This window comes from Mustela lutreola, chromosome 8 (assembly GCF_030435805.1).
Source record: "Mustela lutreola isolate mMusLut2 chromosome 8, mMusLut2.pri, whole genome shotgun sequence".
NCBI lineage: Eukaryota > Metazoa > Chordata > Mammalia > Carnivora > Mustelidae > Mustela > Mustela lutreola.
In genome coordinates this window covers 44,469,897-44,490,388 of record NC_081297.1, presented here as the reverse complement: position 1 = coordinate 44,490,388, position 20,492 = coordinate 44,469,897, and the positions used below count along the sequence as shown (strand labels likewise).

The 20,492-nt window shown below is 38.5% G+C and overlaps 1 protein-coding gene and 1 long non-coding RNA gene across 3 annotated transcripts in view; one reads left to right on the top strand and one right to left on the bottom strand.

Moving 5' to 3' along the window:
• The first annotated feature begins 6,788 nt into the window (after window positions 1-6,788).
• Window positions 6,789-9,107, top strand: LOC131838382 (uncharacterized). Its single transcript, XR_009356582.1, has 3 exons — window positions 6,789-6,928; window positions 7,091-7,188; window positions 9,018-9,107. It is a non-coding gene; the product is annotated as an uncharacterized LOC131838382 (long non-coding RNA).
• Window positions 9,108-11,608: 2,501 nt separating this feature from the next.
• Window positions 11,609-20,492, bottom strand: part of KDM5A (lysine demethylase 5A) — a 92,191-nt gene continuing 83,307 nt past the window's right edge. For both annotated transcript variants that reach the window (XM_059184463.1, XM_059184464.1), the window contains exons 27-28: window positions 19,938-20,348; window positions 11,609-13,450 (exon numbers count right to left, since the gene is read on the bottom strand). In XM_059184463.1, coding sequence (XP_059040446.1) covers window positions 13,244-13,450; window positions 19,938-20,348 — 618 coding nt within the window. In that variant the 3' untranslated portion in view covers window positions 11,609-13,243. The remainder of the gene's footprint in view (window positions 13,451-19,937; window positions 20,349-20,492) is intronic.

Sequence of the window (20,492 nt, the reverse complement as noted above, 5' to 3'; positions counted from 1 at the left end):
ATTTGGGGTCCGTGGGTCACTCAGTCATTAAGTGTCTGCCTTCAGCTCAGGTCATGATCTCAGAGCCCCAGGATCCAGCCCTCCATCTGGCTCCCTGCTCAGTGGGAAGCCTGCTTCTCCCTCTCCCACTCCTCCTGCATGTGTTCCCTCTCTCGCTCTCCCTGTGTGTCAAATGAATAAATAAAATCTTTAAAAATAATAACAAAATAAAATTTTTTAAAGACTTTATTTGTTTGTTTATTGGAGAGAGAGGAGTGGGGAGGAGCATAGAGAAAGGGACAAGCAGACTCCATGCCAAGGGCAGAGCCCAGTGCAGGGCTTGATCTCATGACCCTGATATCATGCATGGCCTGAGCCATAATCAAGAGTCAGACACTTAACTGAGCCACCCAGGCACCTCTGTGCTATTAGGAAAAAAAAAGCACAAAAAACAAAAATAAAAATAAAAAATAAAAAACGGAAATACATTTTCTTCAAAACATTTTTGGAAGTACTAGTGCAAAAATCTATATTTGGCAGAGAAGTTAAACAGAAAACATTTAGTGAAAAAACATGAAAAAACACCAATGTGAAAGACACTGAAAGGAAAACAAGTTCATGGATGGGATCAATAGCAGTATGTTGTAGTCATTTCTGGAGACTACATTATCTCAGGGAGAATGCTCCTGAGATCACCTCTGTCACTGGTAATTTACAAGCAAAAGGGAGAAAAGCAGACTAGACATGTTTTAAAATAGCTTGGAGGAAAGCATGGGAATCATTTTTTTTTTTTTTAAGATAGATTTATTTATTTATTTGCCAGAGAGAGAGAGAGAGAGAGAGCGAGCGAGCACAGGCAGGGGAGCGACAGGCAGAGGCAGAGGGAGAAGCAGGCTCCCAGCTAAGCAAGCAGCCCAATGGGAACTCGATCCCAGGACCCTGGGATCATGACCTGAGCCAAAGGCAGATGTTTAACCAACTGAGCCACCCAGGTATCCAGCAATTTTTTTTTTTTTGGTGTTTTTTTTTTTGTTTTTTGTTGTTGTTGTTTAAGATTTTATTTATTTATTTGACAGAGAGAGATCACAAGTAGTCAGAGAGGCAGGCAGAAGAGAGAGGAGGAAGCAGGCTCCCTGCTGAGCAGAAAGCCCAATGTGGGGCTCTATCCCAGGACCCTGGGATCACAGACCCGAGCCGAAGGCAGAGGCTTAACCCACTGAGCCACCCAGGCGCCCCTCTCAGCAATTTTAATTATGATTCTAAGAAGTATAAAAGGAAAACAATAGAATGGTCTATTAAGTTCTGTTCAAATTAATGATCTTGTCATACTAGATGGGTGAATACACTGGCGTAGGTGGGAGACACACACATGAAAATATGTGAACTATTCTTATGATACACAGCCCTTAAAAATAATTAAGACAGGGGCGCCTGGGTGGCTCAGTGGGTTAAGCCGCTGCCTTCGGCTCAGGTCATATGGGGCTCTCTGCTCAGCAGGGAGCCTGCTTTCCTCCTTCTCTCTCTGCCTGCTTCTCTGCCTCCTTGTGATTTCTGTCTGTCAAATAAATAAATAAAATCTTTTTAAAAAATAATAATAATTAAGACTCCCTACAATGCATTTAGAAATGTGGTTCTGAACCTTTGGCTGCATTATTAAAATCACCTGGAAACTTTTTTTTTTTTTTTTAATCCTAATGCTTGAGTTTAGAAAAGGCAAAGCTATGGAGACATTAAGTAGACTGGCGGCTGCTGGGAGTTGGGAGTGGAAATGGGATGACTTTGAAGAGGCATGAAGCTTCTTTTCGGAGTAATGGAAACATTCTAAAGTTAGATTGTGGTGATGGTTGCATAATACTGTAAATTTATTAAGAGTCTTTGAATTTCATGGTATCCTATCTCAAAGAATCTGTTCCAAAAAATACTGGCGCCTGGGTTCTACTCTAAGACACTTTGATTCAACTGATTTGGGGGTGGGAGGGGCAGGGATGGATTTCTAAAGCTCTCCGGAATATTCCAGTGTGCTATCAGGGCTGAGAACCACCAACTCAGTTCTAGGAGACCACCTTAGAGAATTACTTTCCTGTTACCAAGGCCAGATTCTTTGAGATAGGTAACAGACAGAGCTTCGGACCACCTCTGGTTTCCAGTGTACGTGTCCAACTGTGCAAAAGGAATGTTAGTCGTATCGATCATGAAGTCCACTGTGTTGGGGTGACACTACATATCCAGTTTCACCTTTAGAATTGTAGCTTGAAAGCTAAAAGGATGCTCTGAATATATATTTAAGATAGATACGAAGTCGGACTTCGTTCAGATAAATCCAGTGAGTTTGAGTTTGAAGAGACTCAAAGTCATAGCACATGAGAAAGAATTAATATTAAGCCAGAAGATTGATGGTGAGGGGTGGGGAGGTAAAAATAACGGTCATTGTCAAATATTGAAATGCTGCCAAAACAGAGACAGTCAGACTAGTTTTTCATGTCCTTAAAGGAATCAGGATTAAAGTATGAGGCTACAGGAAGACGGATTTTAGTTCTTTATAAGGAAGATCTTTTAAAGATTTTTTTTTTTAAGATTTTATTCATTTATTTGACAGAAAGAGAGAGACAGCAAGAGAGGGAACACAAGCAGCGGGAGTCGGAGAGGGAGAAGCAGGCTTCCAGGGAGCCCGATGTGGGGCTCGAATCCAGGATCCTGGGATCATGACCTGAGCCGAAAGCAACTGCTTCACGACTGAGCCACCCAGGCGCCCCTATAAGGAAAATCTTTACAATAAACTTGTTCTAAGCATTGTGCTAGAAGCTGGAGATATAAATATAGTGACTATGATGCAGTTTAGTGGTTCTCGAATTTTGGCAAACTTCGCAACAAACTGGAGGGCTTGTTAAGATGCAGGTTTTGGGCCCTGCCCCCAGGGTTTTGATTAAAAATGTCTGGGGCAGGGCCCAAGAATGTGCATTTCTTTTTTTAATTTTTATTTATTTATTTTTTATAAAGATTTTTTTTTTATTTGACAGAGAGAGATCACAAGTAGGCAGAGAGGCAGGCAGAGAGAGAGAGAGAGAAGAGAGAGAGAAGGAAGCAGGCTCCCTGCTGAGCAGAGAGCCTGATGCAGGACTCAATCTCAGGACCCTGAGATCATGACCTGAGCCGAAGGCAGCGGCTTAACCCACTGAGCCACCCAGGCACCCAAGAATGTGGATTTCTAAACACATTCCCAAGTGTTGCTGATACTGCTGGTTCAGAGACCACACTTTGTGAACCACTGTATAATCTAAAATGCTATCAGCTCCATGAAAGGACACCTAAATCAGATTAGGAGGAAAGGATTAATCTGAAGACTTCTCAAAAGAGTTTTGGGGATGAGCTGAATTTCAAAGAATGAGGACTTTTCAAAAGACAACCATAGGCCCAACATGGAGTCACTTGTGTCAGGCCAAATCACCAAACTGGGACTTAATACCTAATCTAATGCAGTTTCAGCCTCCCTCAGAGAAGTAGTCATAATCAGTCAGTTAGGAGTTTTCTGGTGAGCATCAGTGAAGTAATCTGTCACATGGGTCCTCTCTATCCCCCCCTCCCCAATAGAAGATATGGTAGTCAGCTTGAGACCTCCTGATCTTCCCCCTAAGGGAAACTGTTTGACCTTCTCTGAAATGCTTTTTTTTTTTTTTTTGCTAATAACATCATTGCCCCACCCTCCTTCCCATAAAAAAATTTCCATTTTGTACAGGTCCTCAGAGCTTCCCTCTTAACTTGGCTAGATAGGATGCTGTCCTCATGTATCATTTAATAAGCCAATCAGATCTTCATATTTACTCAGTTGAATTTTTGTTCTTTAATGGGAGGCAATGTGGATGAGGGCATGGCAACTCAAACATAGAGTTCGGTATACTGAGAGATAACAATATATACGGAGGATCAAAGGCACGAAACAACATTCACTCAAGTCATTTATTGAATGCTTGCCATATGCGGGGGGTTCTTCTAGTTGGTGTGTACAAAGAGATGAAGGAAACAAAGCTTCTGGCCTCACAGAACTCATAAGCAAATATAATACATATTGCCAAGTCCCATAAGGGAGTAGGACAAGCTGTTGTGAGAGAACAAAGGCACCTGAAAAGGTAGCGTTTAAACTGGCATCTTGAGAATGAGAGCTAGAAGAGCATTCCAGAAAAGGCTTAGGAAACCAACATCTGTGTCTGAAGCAGTGACTTAGGGTGTGTGCGGAAAGAGATGAACTTAGAAAGGCAAATGGGCAGATTCCATAGGACAATGTAGGTTCTTTTTTAGTTTTGTTTGTTTGTTTTTTTCATGGGACAATGTGTTGAACTGACTGGCTCTTTAGATAATTTATTCTAGTAATTTGCAAGATTAAACTAGCTTGACCAGACTAAAGCCTAGTGCAGAAATCCAGGTGAAAATGGAGGAGAGCTTGAGTTAATGCATCACAATGGGAACAGAGGAGATAATTGCATACAGGAAGGGAGGGGTCAGAAAGAATATAGGATGGCTTACAGAATTTTGGCTTGGGCACGGAGCTATTCTTTTGGAGGGAGTAAAGACAAAGTGATTCGGGGGTGGGAAGAGAAGTTTGATTTTTGACACAATGAGTTTAAAGTGATTGAAATAATACAAATAGAAATGCTTACCAGACAGTTAAGGAGCAAAAGAAGGCAAGCATGGGCGATACTGATTTGGGAAAAATCCAAATAAAAGTAGTAAGGGGTAGTAAGGGGTAACTGGAAGTGAACTAGGGCATCTGAAAGGGGTATACAGAGAAGAGCCTCTGATGAAACTACTTTAAGATGTTGATGATATAGGTGACTAGGGAAACTCAGAGCTCTCCTTAGCTTTAATTTGCTCAAATAGGTGTTAGGAGGGTAGGCCTCTGCTGAGGGAGGAGGTGGTGGGTGGAGATTTGACCTCAGTGAAAGTTGGAAGTAGTCTTTAAAAATGGAAGGGTTGCTGGACCACTGGGGCTTTAAGAGCCCACCTACGTGAGTCCATTTGTGGTGCTACCAATCAGTGGTGTGTACTCGGTAGTATTCAGCAGCCCATAAGGGCAAAGTCAGATGGCTGAAATGATCCAGAAATCGGTTCTACAGGGCCAGAGTGACGGGGAAACACCATGAGAAGATAGGCCACGCAGCCTAGGCTAAATGGAGAAGATAGAGGGTGGGATATTCAAAATAGTCTGAATATTCCCTCATCAGAGTGAACTGAGATTGGAAAGGGAAGAGCGACTGGGGTTTCTCAAGGTCATAGAATAAATATACTGAGAGGAAGAGATCAAAGGACAAGATGTTAAAAATCAGACTAGTATGATTAAGATCCTAGACATTAACATTTCAGAAGTAAGGCTTTTAAAATTGTTTTATGGGCGCCTGGGTGGCTCAGTGGGTTAAGCCGCTGCCTTCGGCTCAGGTCATGATCTCAGGGTCCTGGGATCGAGTCCCGCATCGGGCTCTCTGCTCAGCAGGGAGCCTGCTTCCGTCTCTCTCTCTCTGCCTGCCTCTCCGACTACTTGTGATTTCTCTCTGTCAAATAAATAAATAAAATCTTTAAAAAAAAAAAAAAATAAAAAAAAAAAAATAAAATTGTTTTATTTATTTTTAGAGAGAGGGAGAGAGAAAGAGGGAAGTGGGTGGAGGTGAAGGAGGGGGAATGGGAAAGAATCTTAAGCAGACTTCACAGCCAGCATGGAGCCCAATGTAGGATTCGATCTCAGAAACCTGAGATCATGACCTGAAGGGAAATGAAGAGTCAGATGTTTAACTGACTGGGCTACCCAGGTGCCCCCAAAAAGAAATTTTTGAGAGTCCAACATATGGCCTTAGAATTTGTTTGCTAAATGGAGTGAAAATGATTATTGGAGATGGAGGTCCAGAAACGGTGAAGTCATCAATGATACTGCCCCAAATAACGGTAGGAATGAAGGCAGAGAGGCACATGAACCATCAAAGTCCTCCATAAATGTGGAAGAATAACCAGTGATGACAGTAATGAGGATAGATGGTGGTGCAGCTGAATATCAGAGGTCTCAATGTGTGGCAGTGGCAATCAGTAACAGCATAAGCACAACAGCCCTTATAACCTACCAGTTCACACCTTGTAGTAGTAAAGTGAGAAAATGAGCACCCTCAACTTGAAATAGCCCTAAGGAAATGTGGCTGAGAGCCAAGTTCCACTTAATGAAAAAGTAGGGAAGTTCACAAAAGAATAGGGAAACCAGAGTCTCAATTTTATATATATATATTTTTTTCTATATAAAATATCTATATAATATATATATTAAAATCTCCATTTATATATATATTTTTATATATAAAATCTCTGCACCCTTGAACTCACAAACCCAAGAGAGCCACATGCTCTACCAACTGAGCCAGCCAGGTGTCCCTCTGTAAAGCAGGAAATTTTAAGAAAGGGCCGCAATGGGAACACGAATTGGGGATAGTAGGTAACGGCAATTGAATACAAGGAGAGAACACTGATGACTGGATAGGCTTCTATCATTTATTCTTTCCTTCTTCCTTTGTTTTCTTTTATTGTAAGTGGGCTCCACACCCAACATGGGGCTTGAACTTAAAACCCTGAGATCAATACTTGAGCTGAGATCGAGAGTCAGACACGTAACCAACTGAACCACCCCAGCACCCTCCCCCTCCAGACACCAGTTTTAGATGGCAGTAATGAATTACAAAGAGGAGAAACCAAGGGTGTTAACCCAGCCTTAATGTTCCAACTGGAACTCTGATGTGTCTATGACAAAATAAATAGAAGCACTGAGCCCTGATCAAGACGAGGTGTGCTTGAACGGTTGTTCTGGGTTCCAAAGAGTATTAGTGACAACAATCTTGTGTCTCAACAAAGCTTAGCCCCCAACTCAAGAGGATGGCAGGGTTAGGCCAGAAAGACTAAAGCAGCGTACCAAGACTAAAGACCAGTGAGTGACCTACTGGTTTCAGCACAGTGCAGCCTAGTAGGGAGAGGGAAGAGGCCTTTGCTTTGAGTGGTGGAAAAATACTAAGACCTACCAATTCAGGAGGAGGAGTGGTACACTTAGGTCCATCTAAACGTATCTGATACTCTCACCTTCCCTCCGCAGAATTGGGCACTGGATAGAACAGCGAGGTGCCAGTCTTGGTACTTACATAAAAGTGCCTGATAAGCTCTGCAAAATTCAGACTCAAGTGAAGACTATGGGTAAGCTCTAATATGTAAGTGACTAAGTATGTAATATTTACATTTTCTAAAAGAATACTCATTGTAGTCTGTATATTCCCTCATTAGAAGTACTGAATAGATCTATCAATAAATAGAGATTTGGACATGTCCAAAGTCCATCTGCCTTTTGAAATTCTTTAAGTTTTAGTAGGAAACATCCTTAAAAATCATCTTCTGTTTCACTCTAAGGGGAGGAGCTGTAACTTAAATGTCTTTCTATCCACACAAACTAGCCCGCACATGGTAGAAAACCCAGTCTCAAAAAAACTAATATAAAAGCGCCTAGGTGGCTCAGTTGGTTGGCCCACTGCCTTTGGCTCGGGTCATGACCCTGAAGTCCCAAGTTTAGGTCCTGCATCAGGCTCCCTGCTCAGCAGGGAGTCTGCTTCTCCCTCTGACCCTCCCCTCTCTCATGCTTTCTCACTCTCTCTCAAAATCTTTTTTAAAAAGCTAATATAAGGTCATATGCAGAGCTAAAACCCATTATTTATTTGACTCCTAAATCTTTGTTCTTTACTTTATGTAATCCTAAAGTCCTCATCTTTTTGAAGTTTTTGTTCATTTGTTTTTGTAAACTACAAAGAATTCTGGCTTCATATTCTGGGAAACCCACCAGGGTTCCTTAATACAAGGTTTACGAGCTGGATCCATTAAGCCATTTTCTAGACTTCCTGTGGTGCCTTCTTTCCCATTAATAAGATATTCAACCTAGCTCCAAAGACAAGGTTAGGAAAAATCTTTGGTAAAGAAATTTCATGGAACTTTACTACATGGAAATGTGAATTAAATCTTTCTTCCTACTAAAAGTAGTGCAGAAATATATTTCAAAGAATAAATAGGTAAAAATAAGAAATTCCAAAATTATTCTAAATTTATTCATATAATATAGTTTTTTTTCTATTTCTCTTTTCTCTCCTTGTATCAACTGCTGACTTCCCAATTAATGGCTAATGGCCAAGATTCAGCCTCTTCAACTTACTCATATCAACCACAATGCTAAGGTCCCATGAAATATTTGCTATACCGGGAGGATCCCACATTAATTCTTAAACAAAATGTGTCACTGTATAGAATTTCAGGGGTCTTCTTTTGTTGGTAAGAAAAATATTTTTCAATTTAAGAGATAACCAGATTTTTCCCCCTCCTTCCCACCAATTTTCCTCACCAATACATACATACATATACACACTCACATACTTCATATTTGAGGCCAACTTCACTGAAAGCAGAAACATTTTCAGCAATGCCTGTATGACCTGGTATCGTCAGCAATGAGTAAAAAATGCAATCTCTAAAGTCAGCTGCAGTTTGAACTAGCTTAGAGCATTAGGAGACCAAAATATAGTACTTCCTCATTTTCCCTCTATTACTGGTTTGCTGCAAGGAACAAACTGCTCAAGAATCACAGGCTGGGAAATGTCCATTGGTCATCGCTGGATTCTTGCTGAAAACAGAGGAGAGCTGAAATCTTCTGGAATCACTTCTTCCACTTCACACTTTCTGAAAACACTGTTCTCAGGAATAGGTTAAACACACCACTGATCAAATTATTTGAGGCCGGTATTTTATTTTATAGAGAGCAATTGCAATATTAGAAACTGCTTTGGCACAGGTTGAAAGCGGCTCTCATATACTTGCTAGTTTTCCCCAGGGATCAATACTCATGACCAAAATTGACCTTTACTTGGTTACCATTTAGAGTTGCCACCAATGTAAATGACAGAGTAGGGGGGAACCTGAGCACACACACAAAACTTCTTTTATTTTTTCAGATGTAATGCAAATAACCGTATCTAATATTCTTTCAGAAAACAAAAGAAATGGAAAACATGCTCAAAAAACAAGAAATCAAGTTATACTTTTCATAAGGCACCACCAAAAACCCTGGTAAATTAGAGTCTGTATTTAAGTGTGTCACTAACAGGTAAATAAATACGTAAGAGAATAATCAGTAGAGGGTCTTGAGGTTTACAAAAGACATTCCTGTTCAGACATCTTGGAGTATTGCAAAAGTAAGAATAAGCAGGCTCCATCTGAACCCAGCATCTCCTTTCCCAGTGCACATTATTCATTGCATAGTGGTGACTGGATATGATCCAGGCCAAGAGAAGACTGCAATTCCAAAACATATTCACATCCCATTCTTTCCTTCTCATGTTTTGAGTATCACTTGGCACATTCATATCCAAAGAAGTAATGATATGATTTAATTTTTAAAAGGGGGGCGGGGTTCAAAAGGTAAAAGACAAATCAGTTGTCTGCTTTTAAAAATTTAGTTTAACAGACCTACTGCAAAAGCAACTTTCTACACGCATACGAAGCTAGTTCCATATGTAAACCTTTATTGAACCTGGTTTATGTGGGACTTTAACAGCTTAATTCTTTCACAATTTACAATTTTTAAATCCCACTCCAAATTGTCACTTTCTCCTTTAAAAAGCAGATAGTCCCATCGTTTGAAAGAAGGGGTTTCTCAATTTCTCCTTTCATCTTCCCATTTTAAGTACTGGCTGATAGTCTCACAAATGTACTACAGAATTAAAATATTGACAAGCAGGGAGTTTCTTTTATGTGTACTGAAACTGTATCCAGAATCTTAAAATTAAGAAAAGCAAAGAAACTGACAGTTTTTTGGACACCAAAGACAAAAGCAGAGAAGAACAGAAGTGAAGCACAGGTAAAATTATTCTAATCTTACAGGCCTGCTAGCCTTTGCTAAGATTCTGATTATTAAATAAGTACATGGTAGGCATTCACAGAATTAATGCTCATCTTCTCAATTATTCAAAGTATGATATACAGTAATTTGTAATTTTATTGAGGCACAAATTTGAATCATGCAGTGCAAAGGTGGTTTGCAGCAACTCAGGAAGGGAGCCTTAGCATCTAAATCTCAACATGGCTTTGTTGAAGTAACTATCAGTAAGTAAAAAAACATTTGTGGGAAGAAAACGTCCCCTCTTCTGCCAACAAGAAAGCAAACTACTAATGTTACAGTTGTAAACTTGGGGATTTGCATAGCTCCAATGACCTACCCCTTTTAAGAATGTTAAAGACTTACATAGCATTTTTTTCATTTTTCTTTCTCTAACCTTCCCCAACATAGCTATAATGAAGGTAGTAAGAAATACATTTGATAGAATTAACATATAAGTGAAAATACCAATGGTGAAAATTTGCAACTTTGGAGAGAAGGGTAAAGGAACATTTTAAATCAAGTTTTAATATAAAATGTTACAACACTGAAGAATGGAGTAAGTTGAAAGTAAGTAATTTCCTCTAATGGAAAACAATGTTTTATATTATATCAGGACATCAGCATGACTTTAAATAGATGAGTCTTAGTTCATTAAAATTACAGACTTGTGTATGTTCATTTTTCTTCCTCCCTCCTTCTCTATCCCTTTTTAAATTTTTTAAAATTAATTTCTCTCATCTGTTCTTCTCAGCCTTGGTCTAAATCTGTGGTCAAGAGTCAGACCAAATCCTCTGACTTTCAAATAAATACAGAAACGCTCACAGTATCAACTAAATGATAGATTTAAGTTTCAAAATACCAGAAGGTAAACAGGGAGCTACTCATGGGGGAAGACTGCCTGGCATCTCTCTCACATCTCCAGCAGGTGAATACCATATTAAGGACATAAATTATTCCCTAAACAGCCACCTATATCCATCCACCATAATCCAGAAGCAGAGCACCTTAGCCATCTTTCTCAGCATCTTCATGCCCCTCCACTGATGGCTGAGTAAAGCTAACAGGTGACTAGGAAGAAAAATTAAATATTTTTAAATGTAGTCTACCCAGGCAGCCATCACTTAAAACTCCAATATTTTTACTCACAAGTATTTGAAGATCTTTACAGAGAGGATGAAAAGGCAAACAATATTGTGCTTTCTTTTATAACCAGATGAAATTTTTAACTAAGTAATATCTTCACACAGATTGGCAAAATGAAAACTTATGAAATTGGTTAACAGTTACTTTGCAATATCCACTGAAATCTTAAATCATATACACACGAGATCATGCACAGTGACATTTATGAACCTCTTAATAGGTCAAAATACTAAAAATGTTATATAAGATTAAGGGAAGAATGACTAAAAATTAGGTAGTATGAACCACAGAGAATGCATTTACAGAAACTGGGTTTTACAGGAAAGCTTTTGCTTTTTTGTAGTAAGATGCCTTTTGAGTTAAATCTCATACCCACTCAAACTGTAACTGGACAGTACATTTCACTTCTAGTTACTAGAAGACATTTCTTTAAAAGAGATTGGGGCCAAAAGGGAAAAGCTGTTCTCTAGGCCCACCTTGCTCCTCCCTTTTAAAAAGAAAATCAATGAATTAAGTCAAACCACAGATTTGGGACACAGGATAGTGAAGACCAAACACTTCTTTTAGGGTTTTTCTTTTTTCTTTTTTTTTTTTTTTTTGTCCTTTAAAAAAAGATGAGTCCCCTTCTAATAAACATTTCCATACAGCTTACCTAACACCTTAACAAGAATAGAGAACACAACAGGAGGAAAGAGAACACAGCACCATAGTTTCAAACATTCACATACAAAAACAAAACAAAACAGCCACCACAGAAATAGTAGGACCAAGTTTCCCAACAGATAGGGACAAGTTCTAACACACAAAGGAAATGTAATCTATTTGAACAAAACAACATGGAAAATCTGGTCAGGTTAGGACGGATAAGGAAGTGCTAACTCCTTGTACTACAAGGAAGGAATGGGATTTCTTTATTGAAAAGCAAAAAAGAGAAAGCAAGCCCCCAAATGGATTTTTGATGCTGAAACTCTGTCATATGCTGCTGGTAACAGTAAATATATATATTTATATATTCATATATGTGTATTAAAAAAGGAAAAATAATCTATTTATAGAACAGTCAGTAGTCAGAGACATTTAGAAAAAAGTAAAAACAAGTCCTTTTTTCTTTTTTTAAAAATGGATTTACTAAAACAACTTTATCACCCAGAGGTGCTACAACCCCACATTCTCTGATGAAGCCATGGTGTTATTCAACAGCATCTGCTGTGGGCCACAATCAGAAATTGCCAGTGTTGGAAATAGCAGACATTGGGGTCAGGGCTGCAAGGCAAAAAGCTGTTATTTGCTGGTCTTGCTCATGGCCATGCCTGAAGCCTGGTGGTATCTGGTACTTGTGAATGAAGGTTTCCCCGAAAAGCATGCATCACTGTGTCTCAGTAAAACCTTCTGACTTGTCTTCTCTTCTTTAGCAGGAGCCTGGATCCATGTACCTGCTCGTCTCTAAAATGCAGACCCAAGACAGCAAGACTTCTCAAAGCCAAAAAAGGGCTCCTTGACTTGAAATGAGAAAAGCTCTTCTTTCCAGAATCCAATCTAGTCAGATTTCTGAACTAGAAGACATACTCCTCTCCTTGGGAAGATAAGGGGATCTGCCTCTCACTTAGGGTTTTCTTCTTGGTATGAACAAGCTTGGATCTAGACTCTGGCTGGCTACTATCCCATGATTAACAGGAGTTAACTCTGGCCCTGTTGCTCCCATCGTTGTATCTGTAGGGCATTATATGCCAGGTAACAGCAGAAGGGGAGTGGTACTCTCACTCCTCTCCAACTGTCCTAAGGAGAGCCAAGTCATCGGCACCTCCAGATGGTGCTGCTGCTAGGTTGTACTCCACTAACTAATACCAACTGGCCATGAGCCACATCCTACACGCCCTGATAGCATCCCAGTATATTAATGCCAACCAGCATTCTAGAGCTCAATCACATGTCTGGCTGTAAAGTAACAAACCATACTCAGAGGAGACAAATTGAAATATTGGCTGCTGTACCAAAGACACCCTCTGCATAGATGTGTTGAAGAGAATGTAGATCACACAGACCATGCAAAGAGGAAGTCAGCTCAGAGGACTTTCTCTGAAGGCCATTCGTCTTTGGAAGCAACATTCTGAGTGGATCTAAACCACTCTACTTGATGACTAAGGTCTCAACGTGGTCCATTTCTCCCCATGTCCCAGACTAACCCAGCAACTGCTAACTGTTCTCCTTAAGATCCTCCATTGGTAGTTTGTAGCTCATTATGTAGGAAGGAGGTGGTGCTTGACCTGGGCTATCTGGCCCTTGCTTCTTTGCACAGTTTATACAGATGTAATCTTCATTTTCAGCCATTTCTGGAGATACACCCACACAAACTTGATGAAACCACTCATCACAGCCACCATCACATTGTACCCAGTCTACCTGTAGGAGACAAGATTGGGGAATGTTTAGGTCACATAAACATTAAGCCTCAGGGGGAAAAAAAAAAATATCAACAACAAACAAAAAACAAAGAGCTTTCTTGGCTTAAATGATAGCAAATAATTGGGACGTCCAGAGACAGACAATGACTTCTTATGGGGCTACTTTTTAAAGACAGAAATTGGGAAGTTAATACCCCCAAATTCTATTTTACCATAGTATGTCCACAAAATTGGGCCTCTTAGGTACTCCATTACCTCATAATTACCCGGGGCTCCTTTTGAGGTAAAAACATATTTGAGAAAAACTTGACAAAAAAGGAACTTCTAATAGAGCAGCCAAGTAGTTTTAGCTATTAACAATTTCTAGGCTCTAAGACAATGCAATTATTGATCAAGAAAGGAAGAATACAACAATGTGAAGGCAATCCTGTGTATTAGCTTTATTTCAAAGAGATAAGCCAAAGTACTAAGAGCATTAAATACCTTTTTAGAAAAGCAGTCACATAGGCCACTTTTAAAACTAATATTTTTTATTCTTCTCTTCTTCCGTTACAAATACAACTCCCTATAAAAAGTTAGCAAATATCAGAGGTCAAATCTTACAAATTATCCAATTAAAACAGTCAAAGTCACAGGTCAATAGATTACTCTGGGGTTTCAAATTAGAGTCTGTATAACTGATAGGTCAGTAGTGGACACTAAGCAAACTTTGACCCTCCAGAGAATATTGTGAGGCTAGACAACGACTGTAGTTTGGTGACTTTAAGCCTTGGGCCTAGAGATAACAAGAAAGTGATCTGGGGCTTTTGTATTTGGAGGGTGATTGTTGGTAGTTTTTATAGCTGATGTCACAGCAGATGAGAACATTTAAGATTAAAAGAGCTACTCCTCAGTATGAAGTGGATCATCTCACTGGCAACTTACAAAGCCACTTACAACACTGGGCTCTGCCAGTTTTCAGAACAAAGAGGCATGAAAGGGTATAATAGGTACCTCAGTGCAGCTTATGAGAAAGAAGAGGAGGTTTTGGCTAGGTAAATAAGTGTCAGGGAAAGGGAGTAGTTTCCAAAATTAGGTAAGAATTATCAAAATGATGATATTCATATTAGTGGTTTTATGACTATGATTTAGCATGGGAAAAATCATTGGTCAAAATAATCTTTCTGCTTCTACTGTTCTTATTCAAGAGTTCCAGATCTTAAGAGATGGTGTTGTGCCAAATGAAGACTACTGAATTCAGTCACAAGTTTTGAGTTCTGATATGTATGGGTTGAGGCTAATAATTTAATCTCATTAAGGCTCAATTTCTTCATCTGCAAAATGGAGATAACATCTTGTTTACAGGATTACTTAGAGGAAGAAATGAAATAGTATATGGCAAAACAGCTAGTTCACTGCCTAGGACACTGGAGGCATTTTTTAAGATCACGATTTCATGGCTCATTACCTTATCTTACACAAAAAGCATTTTGCACCTTGGATAACTGCCTACAGCACTGTTTCTCAAAATGTGTAGAGCACTTGCATAGAATTACCTATTGTGTTTGTTAGAAGTGTGGCTGAGACCCATCCCAAACCTACAGCCTCAGAATATCTTAGGGGTACAAGCCAGAAGACTACATTTTCTGTCAGATTCTAGGTAATTATATACCCTAAATCTGATCGTCCCTGGCACTCTGTGATACTGTTTGCTAGTAAATTCACAGCCATTTAACAACTTGTCCTAAAACAAATCCTTTTTTTGTTCTGAAGTTGTTTATGTAATATTTAGCTTCTGAAGTCTGTGTAGTAAAGAAAATTGATCAAAATGTTCCTATTGCAGCAAACTAGTACGTGAAAGACAGAAAGGGGAGATAAACGACTTCTGGGCAACAAACTAAAACTACAGGTAGTACAGCTATGAAGATTTACAAAATGCCAATCTGATGGTAAGTGCTTTGGCTCTTTGAGCTGGTAAAGAGAACTGGGAAGATGATCTGTTTCTCTGAGCTGCCCAAATTTCAGGTATTGCCCTCTTTATGATGCCACCCTGAACCAAGAGACAACTCTACTCCTACCTCCAACCCTCTTACTCCAGTCCAGTCCTCAGTCATGCTAATCCACAGAATAAGAAATTTCCTAATTTATCAGTTATCTGCTGCCAAGAAAAGCAGTTCCATGTTTCTTAAAATCTAATTCTTCACTACACTCACTGGGTTCCAGGTTTCCTCAAATTAAATCTGCCAACCTCTCGCAAGTAAGGAAGACATGTTCTCTTTTGTGATTTTGGCTAGAGATCCATTCCTAAGCCTAGCTCTCCCACCATTCCAAAAAAGTATAAACTTTTCTTGAGATATTCACCAGTACACAGATTCTACCCCAGCCTATGGATTACGTAACAGTTCACTTCAATAATCGAGCAGGGGGAAAAAAAACCCAGTTCTTCCCTTACAAGTATCTTCTTATTATTATTTTTTAAAGATTTTATTTATTAATTTGACAGAGAGAAATCACAAGTAGATGGAGAGGCAGCCAGAGAGAGAGAGAGAAAGGGAAGCAGGCTCCCTGCCGAGCAGAGAGCCCGATGCAGGACTCGATCCCAGGACCCTGAGATCATGACCTGAGCCAAAGGCAGCGGCTTAACCCACTGAGCCACCCAGGCGCCCCTTATTATTATTTTTAATCACATTCACATACTAACAACTAAATCCAGTGCTATTTTTGTTTGAAAAGGCCCACTGGATCATAAAGCAAACTGAAGTCTGGAATGTCAGTGGAATCCACTAATGATTTCTGACACAGGGGCAACAGAGTATATAGTGCCTGAAGACACAAGAACACAGAATGTGGCTGACTGCATATTAAGTTCTAACAGTCACTTCCCCTTTCATTATTTTCAAAAGAGCTACTTATCAAATCACAAAAATAATAATTAAAAAACTTCAAAGCTATAAGTTGTTCAAATCTCAAAGGACAAGAGATTTAGAAGTATAGTACAAACAGATAGCAGCTCGATTTGGGGAAATTTTAAAAAAGAAATATGGTAAATACAAGAAATAATGTTAATTTGGCATGTTTTGCTATATGGTTTGGAATTTATCCTTAAAAATATCTTGTTCACTTTGCAGAGCATACTACTGCACTGGGGAAAAAAGCAAGCCTGGAGAGGTAGTGATATTCTTAGCTTAGTTCCCCTTACTGAGCTTTTATTATTTTGGCATTCAACTCTACTTCACCCAAGATTCCTTGCGAAAACCAGATACAAAAAACTAAAACAATTTATTCAAAGTACAATATAACAATGTTCAGAATCCTTGTGTTTATTTTTTTGGTGCTCTCAACATTAAGGGACCAAGCTTCCTAGCCAGCCCAAGATTGATATTTCCCAAGACACAGGAATTTCACTGCTAAAATTAAGAAAATCCAGGCAAATTGGAACAATTGGTTAGCCTATTTCCATGTCACCATAATTTGTGTGTAATCCAACCTTTGATTATCTGTGCTTTTAAAAAGAGATATGAACTAGTAACACAAACACTATAGCTGAGGCATCACCATGAAAATCTTTTAAAATGAAAATGACTAACAAATAATAAATGTGAGAGACACAGGCTTATAAACTTAATCTCTATTTACCATCCCAAACTTCTTACGGAAGTGGTAATGGGTATGGAAAAGGCCCACAGGAAGAGTTTGGTTTAAAAAAAAAAAAAAAAAGGAAAAAAGTCTATTTTCCTAAATAAGATGATTAAGTATTTACTCTATACAGAAAAAAAGTTACCTAAATATTAGCTTGAAAGAGTTTGCTCCTTCAAGTTAACTTGTTTTACTCTTGGTAACAGTTAAGAATGAATGAAAGGGGCAGACCTCAGGGAGAAAAAGATTCTGAACCTTAAAACTAATTTTTTGAAAATACTCTTTTTTTTTTAATTAATTTCACCTTGAGGTTAATTTGACAATGATGGAAGAGACAGCTTTTTCTAAAGCCCTTTACAGTATTATTCTGAAAATGTTTTTCTTTTCTCTTTCTAAAACATCCTGAAATTGAGCCTACATATATTCAGGTAGCCCTTCAAAGTCTTCTCAGTCTGCACGTTTTTGGGGAAAAGGAATATTATTACTGGTTAGAAAAATGATAAATGTACATTTACCTAAATATGAATAAACTCAAGAAGTTATTTTTGCTGCATGACATTTAAGGAGCATAGACTTCTCTCAAAACATTCTTTTCTTATATTTAGTTCTGAAGATATGTGTCATGCATGTTTTCTTAGAGAAATACTATACTTCACATTGAGAAAGTTCTAAGATTCTTTTACAAAGCAGTTAAAGAAATACACCTTTTATTTAGTAAAACTAGTGCTGAGAACAAACCTAGAGAACCATAAATACTGCAAAAACAGCAACAATAGGCAAAATGTTTACAATCTGAAATAATTTGTTTAAAATTAAACACATTACAGAAATACAACATTTACTAAGTTTCTTTTATGTAGGATGATGACAGGTTCAGATATACCTTCCTCACTTTTGCATGTGCTTGAACAGTTTGAAACAGACATTTTATCTGCATGTTCAGCTAAGTCTCCTTTTGTTCTATTAAGAAAACTTTGTAGGTTTTAAAAGATACCTTTAATGTTAGGAGCAAATATAACCATCACATTTTAACATTTTGTTAGCAAGTACTTTCATAGAGATTATCTCCTCTTATTCTCATAACCCTGAGAATATGCAGGGCATGTGTTAACAATTTCATAGCAGATGAGGAAAAAAAACTTCCTGTAGTGTTTATATGCTACAGGAAGATAACAGATGACCTGAGCGATATTTAAAATGCTGAGCAGAGGAGAGGGAAAAGATTACTAAGTGAAAAGGTGAAAAAAGAGAGAGCAAAAGGTTCATGATGGATATAAACATTGTAGGAAGGATGACAGGAAAACTTGAAAAAGAAACACCACTTCTTGCTGCCAGTCTGATACTACCACAAAATCAGTTAGAAAAGAAACAAAGGGAGAAGGTTCTGCCAACACTAAGCTGCCAATACTTCAGTACCCAAAGAGAAACAGCCTTTCATCAGCCTCTTTACTGAACAAATTCAGATGAGAATAAATTTAAAATGAAAGAAAAATACAAACACACATATAATGTAGCTACTAAAATACTTTAAAAATGTTTATAAAATAGAAACATATTTATGAAATCAATAAAGATACAAAAGTGAGAGACAGTATGACATGATATAAAATAAACTATATGGAAAAAGGACTAGAAGAAAACACACTAAAGTATGTATAGGTATTGTCCCTGGAAGGTTAGACTATGGGGATATGTTTCTTACCAACATATATTCATTTTCCAAAAATAAGTGGAAAACAGTAAGTATAATTTAAGTCTTAAGTGTCATTTAGTTTTGGAATGTTTTTGTACTTACATCTTAATTATCGGTAGGATGGGGATAAAGAAAACCTGGTCTCAGGAGGGAAACCTCGGTTCTACTTTTGGCTTTGTACTACTTAGCACTGTGACTTTGGTCACATCATTTATCTTCACTGAGTCCTGGTTTCATCATTTGTAAAATGAAGACCCTGAACAAGGTGACCTCTTCAAGCTCTAACACATATTTGAGGAGGGAAATAAGGGAGTACTGATGCAGTTATATTTATTCTGTTCATATATTCAAATTGAGGAGGTAATAAAATTTTAAATATCAAGTGGTATAATGAGCAAAATAAAATTAAAACTATGAATTACTAATCTGGATGGGAACCATAACAGATGTCTCCAGTCATTCAATGAACTGGGATTTTTCATAAAATCTATCCATCTTTCTCAAAAATTCTTAACATCAGTATTACCTAAAAGAACAGCCATCATGTAGTAACTATACTTAAAATTTAGGGCCAAAACTTTTAAAATAGTATCTTCAAAGGTCTTAATTATTTTTTGCAAGGTGTCTGGAAAAAATCTCATTCCATTTTAGAAGAATGCAGATAGGCCTGAGTGTGTGTAAGACACAGACCAAAAGTGAAGCTTTAACCCCTTAGTTTTAGGTCTTTAGAACAAAAATTTTAACACAATTTGCCAGAGCTCTTAAAACACTGGCTCAGAATGTTTTGAGGCCACCGTGACTAACTAACTGACAAGGTATTTAGTTCTCTGAGTCACCCTACAGGGAAGGCAAAAGGACTCAAGGACTACACTGAACCCCGCTATGCCAACCACACATGAAATGCACGGCTACCCAGGGTTATCACATAGCTTCTCTCTGCTCTGGTCTTCTTATGTTCACCAGGTACATGATTTTTAAAGCACAACATTTCTTCCATTAAGCACACTGACCTAAGAGCCTCATAATGAAAAACAGTTTATAGAAACTGTAGAAAACATATTCTGCTGGAAGCCCAAATCCTGGAATCAAAACCAGATTCTCATGACATCAGGCTTCTGTCTCCCGACTACTGCTCCTTGGCCTCTCCCCCAGGGGGGTGGATACAGTTAGAGCTCACCTTGTCCTTGCAGGGCCGCTGGCAGTTCTGCGCGGCACACACGGCATTTTCGTCATCAGACTCCTCTGCTCCAGACCAGTCGTACTTTGAGGGGATGTCCAGCACCTTTTTCTCTCTCTTCTTCTCAGTAGTCTCTTTCACAAGGTCAACTTTGGCTGCAGCAGCCTTCTCCTTCTTTTTCTTTCTCTCTTCTTCCTTTGCCAATTTCTTGGCCAGTTTATTCAGCTCCTTTGATTTTTCTGCACTTAGTTTTAATTTCTTCTTTTTAGGTTTATCCATTTTCTTTAACTCCTTGGACTTCTGTTTTCCTTCTCCAAAAAGTTGTTCTACTTTTTCTAACTTCCGTTTCCGTTTCTTCTCTGAAGAGTCTTTTCCTTTTATTTTTAATGGTTTCTCTTCCATGCTGTCATCCTTCAACAATATCAAATTAGAAAGAATTTTAAAGCAAGACATTTAAAAAAGCTTTATTCTCTTGTAGGAGGTACCTTGAATAGACAACTTCACAGAGACAGAAAGACAAGAGAGGTTACCAAGGGCTGAAGGAAGGAGAAATGG